Consider the following 20,993-nt stretch of genomic DNA (forward strand, 5'->3'; position numbering starts at 1 on the left):
AAATAACCAAACTCTTCATCTTATTATAGATTAAACAAATCCAGGATGTGTGCGTGGAGGCCATGGATCTGTGGGGATATCGTCGCATAAACGACTTTAGCAATTTCACTAACATGCAGCAGAACTTTGATCCAATTGTGCTGCCATCGCCGTTTACGTGAATTCGATGTGGCGACAACTGATAATGATAACTAATTCTTCTACTTGGTACATTTTGTTGTGATATCGTCGTGTTGAGCGAGCAAAAAGATTATGGAGAGACAGAGTGAGAGAGGGAGAAAGCATGGAAAAGCATTAACTAACAGAGAAAAGTCGGGTTACAGTTGGCACACTTTTTTGCTAAACACGCAAAACACACTTACTGAGCAATAGTTAATGATATACCACATACGATACGATATACTATACTATATACATATACAATATATGATTACGATAAATGCATAATTTTAGTAATTGGCGAATTTTGTGTAGCGCGTAAAAATCGAATATCACATTTATATTATATTTAGGCATAGCATTTAAGCAACAATAACTGATAAATGAGAACTTAGTCTTTATATAAAGCACGGGCTGGCATTGAAAATTGAATTCTTTACTTGGCTTCTCAATGTAAATTATTTAGATAACAACTTTTTGTAATGTTCTGCTTATGGAATACAAACCACAAATCAAATGCAATTAAAAGCAAAAGAAGAGCATAAAGAAATCCAGTGATTTAGTAATTAAACATAACAAAAACGTATCAACAGAAATTGAAACACATTTAGATAAATTTATTAAACGTAAAAATATACAATACAAAAAATATTTCCAAATGAGAAAAGAAGAAAAGCAATTGTGCAATAAAAACCATATGAAACTAAAAGCATTCTGAAAATGTAGACGCAAATTTGGCATACGAAATGAAACGTTGAAGAGCAATGGGCACTCAACTCCTATGTATAAGTTAGTGTACATTATTTTAATAAAATATTTAATATATACGTATAAAACAAATATGAAATTTACGGTTATTTAGTTGTAATTTAATTATAATTAAAGTGTACTATATATTTTTTGTCCTAATTTTAAATTTACGTAAGTTCAATTCGTTTCGAATGAATGAATACAGCCCAGCAATGTGCGTTAAACTACAAAAGTTAAGTAAATTAATAACAAATTATGAAAATGTTTTATTTAATGAACAAATCCCGCAATATTTGCATAATAAATACAACAAAATAAATGAATTAGTATTCGAATAAACATATTAAATATATCTTACAGATGATATTATACTTTCTACAATGAATTGATCAACTCCTCATAAGATTATTTCAATCTTCAGCTCAAAACCTTACATTCTTTGATGGATTATGCATATATGTGTTATTGTCTAACACTTGTTAACAAAGCTTGAACAACTTTATTACGTGCGTTTCGTATTTAGGATGGTTCATGTGGTATTTCTTAAGCTATACGAATCGAATATAACCGCTTATACATTTTTGGGCGTAGAAATTAAAACTATTTGAGAATCTTGTCGTGAGTATAATTATTAATTGATAACTGAGAGGATTGCATTGCTTATTATTCATTGTTTACAAATTACTCTACATAAGGGAGGAGATAAACATTCCGAATATAAAGCTTATGAAAATGCCATGGGGTTTTAGGGACATAGTGAATACGCGCACTATGAATAAATCAAAGGTAACTTTAATTACATCTTACTATTATTATTACTAGCCGTACTTTTGCAGATTGGAATTGAATTGATTTCCAGAACTAATAAGTTTTGGCAAAAATTAACTCAATGCACCTTCATTTACTGTTGTGTTTTCTGATTATTCTCATCTAAAACCTATGAGCCATATTTGGAAGTAAGCAATTGGGGCAAACATTTGGTAAAAATCTTATTTATGTAAGGCAGAAGTCAGACTAAATGTCTTTAAAAAGCAAAAAAGAATTTCAAAATTTTAAAACTCTTCAACACGTATCGGTGCACGATGATTCTATATATTCTATAATTGAAAACAGCATAATTTACAAGTCCAAATAAAATTGTATAAAATTTTATTACATTTTTTGATTTCTATCCGAAAATGCAGTGATGTACGATTTATTTATATATTCTGAGAGACTTTTTGTCAGTATTTTTTAATTGGCATCATATAAATTTTGAATTCTATATAAAGTTGAATCAGGTAATGCAATGAGCATTTTCATTTCACATTCTCAAGTTCATTTCGACTCAAATGGTACTGAACGGAAGTTTGAAATTAACTGGAAAGCTTTTCTTTTCGATATATCGATAAGTTTGCAAAAGCTTTTTCATACTGTATAATTCGTACTTGCGGTGCTGTCATACACATCATGATACAATTATACAAGGTAGTCCCGTCCATGGTACAATTATACATCTCACTCGCCCTTATGTATGATATAGTTAACGGATAGCTTTTACCGACGGGACTACCTTGTATTATTGTATCATGGTCATACATATAATATTTCGTTGTATGCATTTTGGCAGCATTTTATTCAAGATTCAAAAGATATTTTGAAATGCTAGTTGTTTTGGCTGACAATGTGGTATATTTTCAGTACTGTGTGGTATATTTTCGAATGTCGCACTATATTAATATCCCACACATAACCTTTGGAGTATTTATTATTTTTTGCGGGTTATTATTTTGGAATAATTAAGAAGGTTTTGCTTTCCTTGATTCAGACTTATTTTGTATTATTATTATTATTATTATTATTATTATATTATTTTGTATTATTATTAAATATTATTATTATTATCTAGATATTCTTCCTTATTATTATTATCTATTTTATTAATTATTATTATTAAGTATTATTCCAGATTATGACATTATCCTTATGTATTGCATTATTATTATCTGCATTACTCTTTATTATTCGATAATCATCTAGACAGATAAACGAACATATCGTCTCAGCTCTTGACGCTGATCCAGAATATATATACATATTTTCTATATCGGGTCGGGTTTGCCGACAGAAGTGCTGACATATGGGCCTGTTACATCTATGTATTTTCTGTTGGCACAAATTTATAATACTTTTCTACCCTATGGGTAGCTGACATAAAATTGTTGTTGATTGAAGATACAAAATTATTCCATTACGAATTGAAGCATTTCCTGGAAGCATGCACAAATATGCTTTTCTCGTTCATTTTAATTCGTTTTTTGTGGACATACTTTATTAGCAAGATAAAAAGACTTTAGCACTTATGTAAAGTCACGATAGCACCACATAAAACGTTCTCATTCGGTAGTATATAAAGCGCTGCATTTTATAAGACAACTCAGATTAGAGAAAATGCTTTCAATGCAAGTATCCTTCTTATTATTTTTGGGCGTATTTGCCACAAGCTTGTCGTTCAAAATAAATACTAACATCACGGATGGTAAGTTAACAAAAAAGAACGAACGTTAACTAACTGTAAAATTGTAAATTTTTTTGCTCGCAGGATTTACCAATGACTCAAAATTTGACACGGCACCCTTTGTGAAGATTGGAAATGGATTGTATTATATAGAAAGCAATTTAAAGACGAGCTGGTTCGAAGCTAACGAACGGTGTCATAAACATGACGCTGAGCTAGTAACCTTCGAAACAATGGAAGAATGGGTGTTGATTAACAAGTACTTGTTGGATAACGTCATTGAAGGCATTTACTGGACGTCGGGCAATGACTTAGCAAAGGAAGGGAGGCATGTATGGTTAGCTAATGGCGAAGATGTAGGATCATGGTTATGGACAAGAGATCAACCTGATAACGTGTTAGATAACGAACATTGTCATGAACTAGGGTTTCGAAGGACGGAAAATGACCGAAGAGCCCTTAATGATGCACATTGCGCTGACAACGTCCTATACATTTGTGAAAAAAGACAGTTGAAGACATTTTCAATGGTAATTTATTAATTTTGATATAAAAAATAAAACAATATCTCAGAAGCAAAAATTAATGCTTATAGAAATTAATAAAATGTGCAATAAATCTATTACTTCTCCATCAAAATAACAATATTTTTATTATTATTTCTTTTCACGTGAAGTAAATTCGTTTAAAAACAAATTATTACACACATTAACATTCAAAAGAAGAGACTTAAAATAAAAACTTATATATCGCATTCATGGAAAGTAAATATCCGAATAATAACATACCTACTGAGTCTATATATATATGTATTTAAATGAAATAAAGTTAAATAACGTTTCATTCTGAATGGTTTGTATGAATGCTTTCAATATCGATATGAGCCGAGATGATATCGATAAGCTTCCGATTGCTACTTTTCCAGTGTTGATTAAAATTTGTACATTTACAGCGTTGACTCTAATCTTGAGTTTGAATATTGGCGCCTTTTTAGTTAAAATTATAAATATCTACATACATAGGTATCGCAAATGTTAATTATCGCAAATTTTTTCTTTGAATCATAAGAAATTAATTGAAAAGATTTATAAATGCTGAATTTATTAATTTGTTTATTTATAAACTTATTACAAGTATACAATTTTAGCATGCAATTAAAATATAGCTTATGCAATTGCACACCAGTGCGACATATTTATAAACAGTTTAAATAAAATCACTTAGCCAATCACTCATAGTAATTTTATAAGAGGAGAAAATACCCCGGCTATGAGCGGTATCAAAAACAATTGTCACTGTTTAATCCATTTGGAAATATTGCTGAGTATATCCATTGAATCGAGTATTGGGCAAAGCAATATACATAATTCAAACCGAGTTATTAATTGATAACGTCTAAATATAATAAAACTTCCATATTAGAAATTGATATATGTACATATATGGAAAAATTTACATATATGCATTGGATCATAAGTTGTATTATTGATTCAAAACATAGCGACTTAATAAATAATTATTTTTAGAGACTTAACACCCAATGTCACAAATTACTTTTGCTCAAAGTTTTAGCGAGAAAAAAAATAGTTTTTAATTTAAAATTATATATAGTAATTAAATATAGTTAGAGTATATATTTTGAAAAAGCCGAGGTCCTCTGCAGCCAGAGTTTAAGAATAAGATAAGTGTTAATTTTAAGTATATTCAATTACTGTAAATAAATGAATAATTATTTGAAAATCTTGGCCATTTTACATGACCAAATTTCATGAACTTTGATGGGTAAACATTACTGCCGTATAATAGTGCGATAGGGAGAATAACATTATAAAATATCTGTATAGCTTAAATTACATTTGAAACCATTTTCCATTGACGTGAATAAACTTCTTCACAATTAACGCTTTGCAGTTTATGCAATTAAATGTCGGTTAATACCATGTCTGACATGATAAACACAGTGCGTATGCGTGATATTTATTATAGCTTTTGAAAGAACATATTTACATAAAGATATTATCTTACATTTTAAGTGATGAAAGAAAATGTTTAATGCGAAATGTAAATGCAGCTGCAAAATGAAATTGGATCTGCCGCATGGGTCACATGTAAATCGCTAGAATGACATATGAACTTTGTGGCTTATCACCCACATTATGCTCACTCATTATACTCGTAAGCAGAAAAAAACAAAAAGAAAACGAAGGCTAAAACTGTCCCTTACTTTGGGTACATAGCAAACGTCTAATGTCCGGCAAATAATTTTTCTGATTTCATTATCTTTCAACCCTCCTGTGGTTCTGTGGTGGCTGGCACATCGGAAGGTGCCCAAAAATTAAGCGCCGCCTACTAAATATGTGCGTAGGTGAAGAAGCAGCAGCAACAACAACTGTTAAAATCAAACGCCAGCGAATGGCAGGCAACTAGCACAGCTTTAAATCAACACGACCTCGTCTGGCTGACGTCACTGCAGTCGCTGCAACAACAACTGCTAGGGGTCTGCGTGGGCGATGTGAGCTTTCGCTAGCATAGACACAAACCCTTACCGACAGCCAGTTGACTGCCGGTCAATGAGAAGCTTTCATTGAAAGCGCAACAGGAGCCAACCAGTTGAAGTTGAAACTCCAAAGCCGCGTCGCCTTCGGCTGCCGTTCGCTATAAAACAAGTCGTCGTCGTTGTCACCATTGCATTCGTTTCGTGCGCGTCGAAAGCAAACCAACCAACCAAGCAGCAAGCAGCCAGCAATCAGCAGCCATCAGCAGTCAAATCGCTCGCCTTTTAACGGTTTAAAAAACGCTTTTCAAATCGAATTCTTGTGTGGTCTCTTCGAACTCAGTTTTTAGACAAAAATTTCAAATTTGTTTAAGAATAAAAAGAGTAATTAAAATTTTTTGCATTTTCACTCAAGAATTTGTCATTTTCTGTCGATAACGATTTTGCTGTTTGTGCATCGTTTAATTGGAAAAGTTTTTGAAGCACTTTTTACGCGAGTTTTTCCGCGTTTTCAGTCTCATTTAAAGTAGAACAAATACGTAAGAGGATTTTGCGGTGCAATCAAATCTAACATATACAGTTTCAGTTTCTGTTCCAGTTCCAGTGCTGATAATAAAAATATTTTTTATCAATCGACGAATCGTTCTGTAAACGGTAAACGTGCGTAAATAAACTTTGCATTCAATTTAATCGTCACATTAACTGACAACCACAGCAGTAATTAATACAAACAGGTGAGTTATAAGGACTGTCATTTGGATTGGTTTTTATATACAAAACAATACAAGTCCTATAGTTAGCCTTACTATAGTAATTTGCAGCAGAATTATGAAAGAAAAATTTGTTCTACTTAAAAAACTACTATGATTTAGAGAGTTTTTAAAATTTTCTATAAGGTACCTCATATTTTAACTATCTCAAAAAAAATAACAAATAAATCCTTGTTCAATACATGACACTATATTAATACAGTTAAAGGAAGGTTTGCTTGATAGACGCCAAAAAAATATACTCACTATTATCATTTGAAAATTTCAATGAATTTCAATAAATTTAACTGATTTTTCGTGTATTTAATACAATCAAAAATCTATTCTAACAGTATACATAAATTTTAAAGAACGCATTTCTTTTTGGGATCGTAAACGCCTCAAGTAATGCGTATTTCAAATTGAATTAATAATACAGTAATAGCAAATGCAAAGTAATCACAAAACAAGTGATAAAGTTCTACAATACCTTTTGCCAATTTTATTTTTTTGAAATGTCAGCCGAGAGCCCACATCAAATGTACATCAACGACTTTAAGGCTGTAGGCTCATAAAACATCAATAATTGTCAATCAATTTATTTTGGCTTGCGTGTCCTCGTAGGACAACCCTTCAATCTGAGGGACTTGCGCTCATGTTTACTCTTCAAATATTTAGCTAACATACTGTTGAGCTACTTTAAAAAGAGCAATTCCTTATGCATGACAGTCCTTTTAACGGATTTGAAAGCAGCAAAGGAAATAAGTAAATGCTCACATACTTAACATGCTTAACGTTTTTTTTCTGCTGCGAAACTTTAAGCATTAAAGCCAATTAGTTGTTCAACAATAACTTTTTCGTGGAAAAACTAAGAAAGTTTTCACTACGTCTGATTTAATAATATTGGTTCGCTTACATTGAATTTTGTTAAGTGTTTGAAATAATAGAAATAATATTTATAATGCGATTGCGCCCACGTAATATTAAGAACGCTGAATTTATTGAGATCGATTAATAGAAATAACAACAGATGAATTTCTCAGTAATTTCATATAATCCTTAAAAAACAAGCCGAATAAGGAACTTTTCAGCAGAGAGAATGTGTTCAAGAAGTAAGCTCAAATAAATACTTTTAATCTCTTAATCTTTGCTAACTATGCAAAACTATTATAAGAAGTTTTGTTAAAATTGTAAAAAAATAGTATTATGGTAAATTCATTCTTCTCATGTATTTAAGACAAGGACCAATTTGAATGAAAAAAATCAAATACTTAGAAACTATATATTAGAAAAAGGATTGCACCGCACTGATCCTTCCAGGTCGATCAATTCATTTCCATAATTATTTTTTAAAACTAAAATTCTTATGGTTTTCTTTATTAATATTGATTAAAATTGGGTGCATTTATAAAAATTCATAAGTAACTCTAATTTTTAATATCAACAAATAGTAAAATAAAATTAAGTCAGTATATAAAATCCGCAATTGATCAAGAATATTTGTATGATATATGCATGGTATGTTCTTTATTTTTTATTCAAAAAATATTTTCATAATTATTTTGATATAAAAAATGATTTTTTTATTATAAAAATTAAGATTACTTAAGGTTTTATAGAATTACTCAAATTTAAACTATATCGGCGAAGAAAATGAAGAACAAATGATTAAATTATCATCATCCTGTGATTTTTTTGAAAACAACTTATAATGATTACGGTCTCTGATTTAAATAACTACAATTTATGTCAAGGAGGCACTCAAATCAAGATTGGTGTCACTTGATAATAACAAATTATTACAGTGTGGGCGTCTCTTCATCTGTCAGATTTTCCTGTTTCTTTTCTTCGTGGTAGTTGGTCTCTAATATAAAGCGGAAACAGCTGCCAGATAAAATAACAAGGCAGGGGCCAAGTAATTTACAGAATATGTTTCTCGACACGCCTGCAGACACACGCAAACACACGCTCACTAGCTGATTACTACTTATCAATGGCAGCAGGTTGTCATTCTGTTTGTGTGGGAGTGCAGAAATGAAAAATTTGCATATGATAAGCCATAAGATAGGCTCAAGTTACGCAAAATAATAGTCACAAAAAACATGCAAATGTTACGGAAGTAAACAAAAGTAGAAAATTTTTATTATTGCCTACTTTTCAGCAACAATATTAAATTCTCGTATGTAGAATTTTCTGCTTTAAATCATTGTTTATCTGAATATTTATTGTCATTTAAGATAAGGCCGTGACAATTGCGAAAGTCGAGCCTTTTTTAATTGCCCGCTTTAATCAAGTTATGTCAACAAAAGCAACTGGCAGCGAGTATACATAACATATACACATATTGGCAACATGCGAAACCAACTTGTAAACAATTCAATTAAATGCATATTTAACGGACGTGTCGAACATAATTCAATTCTCCATCTGAGCACGCAATGCATTTTACACCATTCTTTTCCTTGCACAAATAATGTCAGATTGTGGTCAAGTCGATTTAAAACATGCCAAAATGAGAATATACTGGAGATGTTCGAAAATAAATGTTCAATTTATATTGATTCTAATTGATCAAAAGTTAGAAATGTAATTAGAGAGAATAATTCATTGCACAGTTTATTAATAAATTCAATAGTTACAAGTAAGGAAGGAAGGAAATTACAAGTACAGACAAATTTTGTATATTCTACTTTAACAGCTTAACTTTACGAAAAATAAAACCATGTAGGGAACATAATACACAATTTCAGAAGAAAAAATGAAGTACTTCATTTTGAAATGAGTCCAAGTATTTTAGTTTCGATTATAAAATATTACAAACAATTATTAGAATACACTGATCAAAGTCGGAAAGGAGCTCCTTTAGTTCCATAATCATTCCTTCACAAGCGGTATCCAACCACAAGTCCTTTCAATGTCGTCTTATTGGCAGACGAGAGCTTTTGGTTGAAGGGCATTCATCATTTCGTATGCAAAATGGATTGTGAGTGTTTTCCAATGTTTTTGTGGCAACTTTTCTGTTAGCAGTCTGTAAATAATTAAAAATGCTGCACTCGGCGCCTTCGCTGGATCGGCCTTAAAATACCCGACTATTTATAGCTGGGTCAAAAATGCATTTGACGTCAATGCCACAAAATGAGGAAGAAACATCAAATTTGTATTCTTTTGCATTCTACCTACCATTCTTTACGATGGACTTAAAGTTTATTTGTCTGGCTAATTATTGTTCAGCTATCCTGTCATTTATCACACGCTACGCTTGTTGCTCCCACATCCGCCCAAATATTTCCGGGCTTAGAATTTGACACAAATAATTTATGCAATGTGACCAGCAAACAATGAAGTAACATAAATTACATGAAACATAACACGGTGTAGAGTAAGCTTACAATTCAATTATTTTAACATAAATTTAACCGAAATTTGCATGTGGTTAAATTATTTTTCGGTTGAATACGAAATCCTTTAAAACCAATCTTTGTTTCCATTGTAAATTTATAGGTTGTAAAAAAATCACACCAGGTACACTTAATTACAATAGCATTAATTCAAACCTTATTAATCAAGTTTAAACCTTTTAATTATAAATATTTAATGACTTTGAATTAATTTGTCTATCGAGGAATTTAAAATAGTTAAATGTTTCTCTGAGCCACAACATGCGTATACGTAATGTACGTTATATTGATTTGGCTTGGTAATCAAAGTAAGAAGTGGACCAAACACAATCAATATAAGGAGCGATTTACAAACGGCCAGACAATATGTGGCGTCAAGAAGCCGACGGCAAATGTTTTTCCTTGGCTTCCGGCGAATGTCAATGCCACAAATTTGGGACACTCACTCACCCCCGTCCATCAAACAAACACACACATATAGGCACCCGAAGTGGCACAACAAAAGGCAGTAGACACAATAATAAAAGCGTAGACACAATTGGAGGCGGCTCACCAGCCATGCCCCAACGCCGAATGTTATGGCAACATTTGAACCCTGAAATGGAGGCCAATTGGCAACACCACCTGGCGGTCAGATAATTTATCTTGCCAAAAAAAAAAACCTAATTAGCCTGCCTCTTGCAATTTTCCAGCAAATTAAACTGACAGAAAAAGGACAACCGAAAGCATGAGCATCTTAAAAAGGAAGACAAGTAAATGCGGAAAAGAAAACAATACAATAAGGATATTCACGGAGGATAGTTTTCGTTTATGCTTGTGTGTAGTTTTAATTAAAAGCTGTCCAGTCTTGCATAAACTCAGTGACAAGTCTAATTGGCAATACAAATAAAAATGCAGCATAACAATGTCGAATCTATAGAAGAAAAGATAAGGGGAACCTAACTCAGAGCAAATCCCATTGACAATGCAAAAGCTGTAGACAACATAATATCATTTTTGAAATAAACTCAAACATTAAAATATGCACAGTCGACAGATAGGACAAACAATCAACAGGTGACAGTTTGCCTTGAATTGCTACCTGTCTGCGATGTGGGTTGAAATACAACCAGATATACACACACACATACTACGCATACATATATGTATACTACTTGCATAAGCAGGTAAGCAAGTAAATATGCCAAGGTGTGGCGGCTTGTTTGCCCTGGTGACAGGCTGAAAAGGAGCCCAGAATCCAGTGCCCAGAAGCCAGAAGGAGTCGTCCTCGACGTTGACGTCGTCGTCGCTCGTCTCTGAAACGGCTGCCACTGACGTCTCAACATAAATTGTATGCGTAGGGAGCACGTGTTGATTCCTACGACGACAGGCAATGGGACTTAGAGAGGCACACACATGAGTTGTTGGTCCATTAATTAAAGTGAATTATTAAAATTGATAGAATGTGCATACAATATGTTATGCGTAGAGCTTTTGCTATGCAAATGTTTTTGCAAAATTTAATTAAACCTATTAGATTGGATTATGTGATGTTGTATTTGATAAATGGGCACAAAGTCTTTGTTTTGCCAGCACACACAATTCATGTAATCATAATGGAATTAGTGAGGCATCCAAAAGACAGACTTTTCTATGTTTACACCTAGACCTCTCTAGCTTATTGTAGTTTACATAAATTTTGAGTAACAATTTGCCTAATCATTAAAGTGTTGTCAGCTATTTCGAGAGTTGAGCACCAAGTTTATACCCGCTACTCAATGGGTAGAAGGGTATTATAACTTTGTGCCAACAGGAAATGTATGTAACAGGAAGAACAAAGCATCTCCGACCCTCAATTCTTGTTCAGCGTTAACAGCCCAGATAATATAGCCATATTAGTATGAACATCTAGATCTCAGACTATAAGAGATAGAGCTAAAATGTTTTTTTTTGACAGCATTTGTGACGTTTGCACACAGATGAAGTTTATTTTAAATTTTTATAACCACTAGTTCCACCCTCAGAATTGACAAAAATCGAATAAGATGCGTAATTTTTAAGCCAGAGTCGAATTTTGATCGGGAAAAAGTTGTAAAAGTTATTTAAGAAATTCTTCGGTATGACATTGTGTATGACAATACTTCTGTTTTGCAATCGGGTCTTAGTTGCTTTGGCTGACACTCCGGTATATTTTGACATCTATGGCATATTTTGAGTGTAGTACCTCATCGATATACCAAATATATGTATATGTATACATCTTCGGTATATTATTTGGTATATTTCTGTTGTTTATACTCAAAATGGGTAAAGGGTATCTCAGAGTCGAGCACATTCAACTGTAGCTTTCTTACTAATTTTTTTTGTCACAGCTAAAATGCACTAACGATTTAATTACACAAGGCAAATTATGAAAATTCTTTCGAGAAAATGCACATAAAAAACTGAAGCCCATTAATCTGGGAAAAGTACTCACTCATTCGCACTTCAGACATTGCTCAGATTTCAGTCTCAAGCTAATGTACTTCATCAGTGTCCAGCATGAATGAAAGAGCTGAAGAAATGAACTCAACTCAACTTAACTATTTATTAACTGCACAATACAACGCAAATTGGCTAAGTCTGCCTTAGCCACGCCCCTGCGAGCTGTCCCTTTTGGCAAACAATTGCTGGAAATTAACCACTTTGGCCATGCTGGGATACCGACTATATAATTTCTTTACCCACGCTTTCTTCCACTCGATTTCTTTGTTGGATTTTGCTTTTTTTATTCTTTGCGAAACAAAAATGCGGCCAACAGACATTCCAAAAGCGTGTGCTGTCGAAAGTTGTCATTATGGCAATGAAAAAGTTGCCGTCAAGTGGATTTGATTTTGTGATTGGCAATTGACGGCAGCATATTCAGCCACTTCAATACCTGCCCCAGACTGCTCACATAAATCCTTCGCAGCTGCTCACGTCGTCGTGTATAATATCCAACTAATTGCTTAACTATTTAATTACAGCTACGTGATCCAGACACATGTCCAGCGTGCTCATCAAATCAGTTTGTTAAGCCAACTACAAGTGACACTCAAGTCTGTCTGCCCTGTTCAGACTGTCCACTTCAGTCTGTATGCCTGATGAATAGTTCTCACTTCCCAATCTCATTCACATTCACATTCCCATTCCCATTCCCTTTCTCATTTCATGATATGCGTGACGATTTGGTTTTATCGCGCCCATTTCAAACAACATCACAATACGCGATGAGCTCCACAAACCCAAGAGCATAATGACCTTTTGTAAAACGCAGACGTTAACGTCGCGTATACGCAATGTCCCAACCGAGGTTTGGCATTGCGTATACGTAGCGTGTACATTGCTGTAATTGATGTGGCCGCCCATTGCGTTGATGTTTATGAGCTAACCAAATGCAAATTTATTACCATGGATTTGCTGTTTAGTTGGGTAACTTTTTGAATCTCCTGCAAACACATTTTAAAGGATTGTCACACCCACAAAAGAATTATTTTTATAAATTTGTTAAACGCTTGAACAGCTTTGAAGATATACTACTCATAAAATGAGTAGTTCTCTTAGATGAGAACCAAATAATATATATAATGAAATGCGAATTAATTTTCACATTTATTAATCACAATCATTTCGCTGACCTTTGAGTCGTCATGCTATTTAATAATTAAATGCTGGGAATTAATTAGATTTGATTGCAGCCAAGTTCAAATGCCAAATGCGATGGTAATTTCAAATCCAATTTCAATAATTGAAATGAACAAAGGCACAAAGCCAGCAAATTAATTTGACAATTCTTTTGCTTAACTCAACTAATGAGCTAAATCAATTTATGGGATCTTGGCTAATTTTAGTTTACGATTTATTTAGAGTATTTCGCTTGCTCATAACTTTGCGTACACAAAGTGTTGATGAGACGGCCAATTAATTAGCTAATTAAATTTCCTTTTTTTTTTTTGGGCTTAAAAACTTTGTTTGACACCCTTTCCTCGGTCTGGCATTTACCTGCTGCCAATTACATTTGCCGAGCACCATTGTCCTGTCTGGCTTGTCGCAGCTTAGCGCAGCGCAGCGCAGCGCAAGCATAAGCACAAGCCAAAGCACAACGAGCCGCGCAGCCCTTGGGAGTCAAACAACATTCGACTTCCTAGCACTTGCGCCGACTAATTAAGCCAGAGAACGCTTCAACAATTCAAATGTTTCGCACGTCTCATAAATTCACAGGCCATTCGCAACTTTAAGACGTCACTTTTGTAGTGTAGTGTTGAGTGGGCATTAAATAATTATGTGCTTAGCTGGCTCATTAGTAGAACGTAGAGAAAGGAAATGAAAAAATGGCAGCTGAAACAATGGCCGAAGGCACAAAAACACGCGCCACGTTGCAGCTTAGTACTCTATGAATGGGTAAATGGGAAGTCTTCAAATAACGTAAATTTAAATATTATCGACTCTATTCAACATTATTACAAACAAAAGTGCTTGACTGTTGGCTATCTCTCAGCTCTCTTTCATGCAACTTAAATAAACTGTATTCAAATTGCAGTCAAAGCAAGTGCAGAGCAGTTGCAACTATGCATGCTTGCAACACTTTCTGCAAGTGAAACTTAATTATGTGACTGTGCCTGGCATCTGCACTTGGTCAGTCTACAGTTCACTAGAGAACTGCTGAGGTGATTCGAGATTCAAACAAGTGTAAGCCGATACTCAAAACACACACAGAGTTATGCACTGAGGTTTAACACACGCAAAATCACAAGTTGCAGCCAGGCCACAATTGAGTAGCGCTTCAGTGGCTACTTTGGATGAGCCTCAGGGATTTCCAGTTGGCACCCAACTGTTGGCTTTGGATGCAGCCAGGCGCACTCGTAAATCAATCAGGCGTATTGGTATTTTTTAATATAAAACATTGAACACACACGGATCACATACGCAACACGGAGGCAGCAACAGTGGCAGTAGCTCAACTGGACCTGCCAGCTCCAACAGTTGACTTCTAGCCTCATGCCACGTCCAGTCCAGTCCAGTTCAGTCCAGTCAAGCGGGTTTTTGAGGTCACGGTAAAAATGGCTCCGTTATCCATATGCAATAACACACACCTCACACACCTCACACACACACCTTTGGTCTTTATCCTGCTTGGAGCCTGCCTGAACAGGTGAGGTATAGTCACAACTTGGAATGTAATTGATGGAGTTTTGTAGCTGGGTCACCGCTGACCAAACATCATCATCATTCATCATACTAGGGCGAGAGTGTCGAGATCGAGTATCAAGCAAAAAAAAACAATAAAAAATCAGGCATAAATCTTGCATTGGCTTTAACTCAACTTTCAAAATAAAAATGCATATTTATCGTATATTGAAAATAAATACCAATCGAATTGTCAGTATTGTTACAAATTATTATTGAAATTGGTTTATTTAAAAAATGCTTTCATCGAAAAATACCTTGAACATTGTTATTATTCATTTTTATTATTTTTGTTCGTGCTCTCTTCAAGCAGTTGACATTTTATTTTTTTTTTGCAATGCAAATTAAAATCGTGTAAATTCCATTATTGAACGTTATTGTCAAAACAAATAGCAATGCATATGGTGATTTGATTGCCTGCAACATGTGTAGATATATGTACATATGAATGTAAATATCTATGTATGTATATATGTGCATAACATTTTCCATGTCAGACTATTGGCAAAAGAACAAATGTGAAATGACAATCGAATGTGTGCTTAACCCAAGGAATTTTTGTTGCAGACAAGTATATTGACATTGTTACTGATAGTTGGATAAAATACCCAACGATTTGCGTATTTCTTCATTTAAGCTAAATACGTACTCATAACACTAAGAGTGCGATATTATGAAGAAGTTGTTAGCTCAACTTATTATTGTTAATACATTCTACTTTCAAATTAACAAATTGTTCGTTCACCAAGTGAGAAAGGAACAGTCGATAATTCTCCATTGCAAAATACCCGCTAGTCATTTTTAACAAGAACATAACAGTGCTGTATTACTCTTAAAATATACCAAATTAATATAGTTAAAGATATACCAAAGTTTATATACTAAAATTTCCTAAAAATATACCATATTTACAAAAATATATAACAAATATCGATATACCATTGCATTAAAAATATACCATGAAGCACAAAATATACCAGATTGTCCATATACCCTTACACCCCCTTATAATACCCTACGGTTAGCTGGTATAAAAATAGAATAACTAAGAAAATTCTAGTAATAATTATGTGTACAAAAATAATAAAACATCAGTTACAATGATTTTTCGTGACATTTACCACATTAGAAACTGTTATGAGGTCATTTGTGGTGCGATTCACGTGACGATCTCCGAGCTTGAATCACGACCAGGCCAAAATACACGACAATTAATTGATAAGCTGCGGGCTTAGATAGGAAAAAGCATGGACAATAAATTTTGTAACAATCGATTAAACACCACCAAAAAATACTATATATAGATATACATCTCTATCTAATCCAAAATGAATTATCTGAGTGCAATGACTGGATAGTAAATGGAGAGATAAAGTCCTCTTATTACGTGTTTCATCATGAGTCTCACACAAACAGTGCTCATTAGAAATCCTTATAATAGCTGCTACCCATTATATGCGTATATGGGATTGTTTTATGTGCGTATATATTTTTAGATTAGATATTAATAAGCAGCATGTAGCGCAGATAGCATTGGTAGTAATTGTAGTAGTAATCGTAGTAGTATTTCTTATCACAACAGTGACGTTGATTTTAGATTAATTATTTCAAAACATTAGCTCACACACAGCGCAGAGCTAATAGACTAACTCAATTAGCGAACTTACGAAACTTATCATGAGCATGCGAGTATGTTTAGGTGTGCGTGGGGAAACTTAAAATTCATTTAGTGCTCAATCGGCTGCAAAAAGTGTTGCAGCCATCTAGGCGCAAAGATGCCGCAGGACATCTTGAAGGGCGAAATGCTAAACGAATTGTGCTGTCTCGTCTAACATAAAATTAATTAGATGCTTTTAATGCTCTACCATTATTTCTTAAAGGGGTAAATGGTAATTTGGTATGTTTCTTAAGGCGTTTTTCTACTTGAGTTTTAAATTAAGCAAAAGTAAATATTTGCCTCGGTTTCCTTTTGTGGTCGATTGAGGGGCTCATTAGGTTTTGAATTAAACGACGCCCTGGAGAGATGCAATGAAGCGTTAAAGTTCCGCCCTTGCGGCAATTAAAAACGTTGGCAATTATTTCAAGTAAATGTTTAAACCTACACATAGTATAGCAAAGCATCGAATATTTTTCTTCTGCAGTTCATTTTAATTTTTCTCTTAGAAACTAGCATTCAATTAAATTTATGAAGAAAAGCACAAAAGCTGCGCATTGGCCACTTACAATAACATTGATTAGAATTTTCAATTTTAATTCAATCAAAGCATGAAAATGTGCTCAATGATTTTAGGCCATCTAATTACACATAATTCCTCTGTTTATTTTCTTTTATGCCAAGTCGCCTTCGATAAGTACGCTATACATTTTGCATTTGGCACAGTTTTTATTTAAATATATTTTTCAGCTGACAGCCAGCCAGCAAACAAGCATACATATACACAGAAAAAAAAGAATAAAAGGCAAAGCAAAAACATAAATCAAGCGTGGATGGCGTTCCTCTCGCTCTCCTGGACAGCTTTGTTTAGACAGACGCGCGTCTCAAAATGTTACATAAATCAAAGAGCGACCCTCGAAAGAATTTATGCAGCATTTGGTGAGCACTTAACGAGGATTTAGACGGTAGCCACAGAGGAAGAGAGAGAGAGAGAGCACAAGAGCTGTTGAGATGGAACGCCCACAGTAATAATATTATGGCCTGGCATATTAATTGTGCCGTCATCTAAATTGCATTAATTTCTATAGGATTTGTAATTATGCGCACCACGCGGCGTATGAGCAATCCTCAGCGTTAAGATGCCAATAGCCGTCGTTATGCTTATCAGTGAGGGGTTAACAGCAAACATACACATATATAATGCTGTTTCCCCACATGATTGAAAGCAAACAAACGAGGCAGATAAAGACAAGACTGCGATAGCTGACTTGTGAATTCCTAAAAGCAAAGGGAACATTTATTTACAAAGTGAATATACGAACCAATCTCTTTTCATGCTAACCACTTTGAATGCTCGCGTTGTGTTTTTTGATCCGCAGCTGTTGACGGAGCAGGTGTATTCAATCAGGTCATGGCAGTTAGCTTTAAAGTTTCGTCAGAGTGCTCAGCTTAAACATACAAAGCAAGTTGGAGCGCTCAGTTTGCGAACCGGGCAAAAAATTCATTTCCATATTAGACATTTCAACTACGCTTTTAGTGGACGCAAAAACCAAACAGAAAAATATAACTGCAATAATATAGAATTTTAGGAAGCTAGCACTTAGTGCCATTTTCAAATTATGTCAACACATTCAGTCAAAACACATATGGAAATTAAAGAAACTCTTTGAAATGAATTCTTTATTTTTTTATACCTGCTACCCATAGGTTAAAGGGGTAATATAACGTTGTGCTTCCAGGAAATGTATGTAACACGCAGAATGAGGCATCTCTGACCCTTTAGAGTATATTATTCTTGATCAGGCTTTCGCCACGCCCACATAATTGTACATGCAATAATAACTAAAGTTTGTATGATTTCTGAAAATTTGGTTGCGATTGGACAAAAATTGCAGAAGGTTTATAAGAAATACTTTTATGTGGGCAAAAACGCATACCTACTAGGGGTCTTAGTTAGTCAGGCTGACAATCTGGTATATTTTGAATGCAATACTATATGAATATACCGAAATATGTTTAGTATTTTTGCGGTATATTATTTTGGCATAATTTAAACTGTTTTGCTTTCATAATTTAATAGTGCACTCAACTGTAGCTTTTTTATGATGATGATACTCACTACAATAATCTATAAGTAACTATTAAATAATAATAGGCAAATTAAATTTTTAACACATAAATAGATTACTGCACCTATATATGTATATAAAGGAAAACAACTTTTTGAATCCTTTTGATAAAAAATATATTTTTGAAACTCAATTAATTAGCACACTTCATCATCCGTCTCGAAATTAGATTTCTTACCTCTACGCTGCAGTAGTTCAAAGATGTGAAGTGCTCTGGTATAAATAAGTTTAAGGACTATTCAAACACAGTCATTGCAAGTCACATAAAAGGTCGCAAAGTGGCCATCAAAAAATTGACAACACATAAATAAAGCGAACAAAAAACACGAGAGCAATCCCACAGCGATGTGGGCAGGGGTAGAGGAAACATGAGTGTAAAGTGCTATTAAAATAATGTTGAGCGAAAACATATTTTGTGCATTTTAGCTATTACATTTACAACGCCATTGAGAGCCAATGAGCAACAGTGCGTATGCACAATTATTTTATTTATTTATTTTTTGAATAGCCATGTTACGAGTACAGTGTAAACCTTTTATTTATTTACATTTACAGCGTATTAAATGTCATTTTAAATTTATGTTATTTTAGCTGCAATCTATTCTGAAATAAATACGCACGACACAATGTGGGCGAAATGCGAGAGAAAAATATTGCTGTTAACAGCATTATATTTGAATGCAATTGAGAGTAATGTTTGCATTCTTCGACATGCATTCTTCGGCATTTTAAATTGTTGAATGTCAATGATGTGCCAATGTGGATTTTAATAATGTGCTCTATAACCCGCCACGATAATTACTCTAAGAAAGACACTTTGACCTATAGGAATTCCCCAAACTGGGGCAGACTTCTTAAGTGAATATCTTTCCACAATTGCCCTGAGTTTAAGTGCCGTTTAGTGACCTGTAAGTAATCGACTCAATAATAAAAAATGCATATACTCGAAGAACCTTTACTGGAAGGAAGGAAAGCGGCGACCGTCAATCAATAGCATAAATTACCCTGAAAATGTTAAACTTAATGTCGCAGACATGAAATATTAATTGCCAAGTAATATTATAAACCCTCTGGGCTTTTCAACAAAGTGCAAAACAAATGCCAAATCATTTACAAAGTCAAGTTTATTGATTTACAACAAACAAACAAAAAAAGTAGGCGTATACAAAAGTATTTCTTTAATAACTTCGACAATTTTTATCTGATCGCAACCAAATTTTCAGGAATCATAACTACTAAGAAAGCAATTTTCGACAACTTTTCATTTAACGTACTTTCCCTTTTTCATTTGAATTCTTATGACATTTTAGGCGTTTTCTAATTAAGTGTGCTCTGCACTTCGCGTGTGCGCCTGCTGCATGAATGAGTTCATTCCATCCTTCATTGTCCGTCTGTTCGTCTGTTCGTCTGTCCATCTGGTTGTCTGCCTGCCTGCGGTTTCGTAATGTATTTACATGCCATACGCGCGTATTGCAGTCGAATGTGGACTGTTGCTTCGCTTAGCCACATCCGTGGCAAAATTGAAAGGCAAATCGAAGTTGCTGGCTGGCGAAACTGCCTTAAGGATATGCAACTAGCAAATATTGTCTATGAGATGCGGTGCGTCTGTATTGTGTGTGGTATTCTATTGGCCACATGCCGTAGTCCACACAGTTGTGTGCTTAATGATTTAATACATGGCATGCCACTTACTTAGTTGCATGTTTGTTTATTTGACCAAGAGACCAACAAACCCACAAGCAACGATTATGCATTGAAATACTGTAAACAACTGAGCGAGGAGCCAAGCCAAGCAACAGCTTTAAAAGTGAATTATAAATTCTGCAAATTTGTTGTTATTTAGAAAATCAAAAAGTGAGTCGATAGTTATTATTTTCTATTTTTCGTGTCGCCATTTGCATATTCTTAGATGCAGTGCCTGCCAATGCATACATTAAAGGACGCAGCATCCTCTCTACAGCTAATGGAGCGCACTTTTT

At 34.0% G+C, this 20,993-nt stretch overlaps 3 protein-coding genes across 5 annotated transcripts in view; all 3 read left to right on the forward strand.

Annotated features, from left to right (window-relative positions):
- LOC117564357 (carbohydrate sulfotransferase 4) overlaps window positions 1-904 on the forward strand; it is a 35,597-nt gene extending 34,693 nt beyond the window's left edge. Inside the window, exon 4 of the mRNA XM_034243071.2 lies at window positions 30-904. Within this exon, the coding sequence (XP_034098962.2) occupies window positions 30-161 (132 nt within the window). The 3' untranslated portion in view covers window positions 162-904. The remainder of the gene's footprint in view (window positions 1-29) is intronic.
- A 2,406-nt stretch (window positions 905-3,310) lies between these two features.
- On the forward strand, window positions 3,311-4,014 carry LOC117564777 (C-type lectin 37Da-like). The gene is made up of 2 exons (XM_034243675.2): window positions 3,311-3,427; window positions 3,491-4,014. The coding sequence occupies exons 1-2, from the start codon at window positions 3,340-3,342 to the stop codon at window positions 3,946-3,948; spliced, it is 546 nt and encodes a 181-aa protein (XP_034099566.2). The 5' UTR covers window positions 3,311-3,339; the 3' UTR covers window positions 3,949-4,014.
- Window positions 4,015-6,105: 2,091 nt separating this feature from the next.
- LOC117565055 (short neuropeptide F) overlaps window positions 6,106-20,993 on the forward strand; it is a 33,757-nt gene continuing 18,869 nt past the window's right edge. The window contains exons 1-2 of one of the 3 annotated variants that reach the window (XM_034244000.2): window positions 6,106-6,284; window positions 6,487-6,634. The gene's annotated coding sequence lies outside the window, so the exon portion shown is untranslated. Of the gene's footprint in view, window positions 6,635-20,993 lie in introns of all 3 variants that reach the window. The other 2 variants (XM_034244001.2, XM_052002390.1) reach the window with 2 other exon arrangements.

Source organism: Drosophila albomicans, chromosome 2L (genome assembly GCF_009650485.2).
Source record: "Drosophila albomicans strain 15112-1751.03 chromosome 2L, ASM965048v2, whole genome shotgun sequence".
NCBI lineage: Eukaryota > Metazoa > Arthropoda > Insecta > Diptera > Drosophilidae > Drosophila > Drosophila albomicans.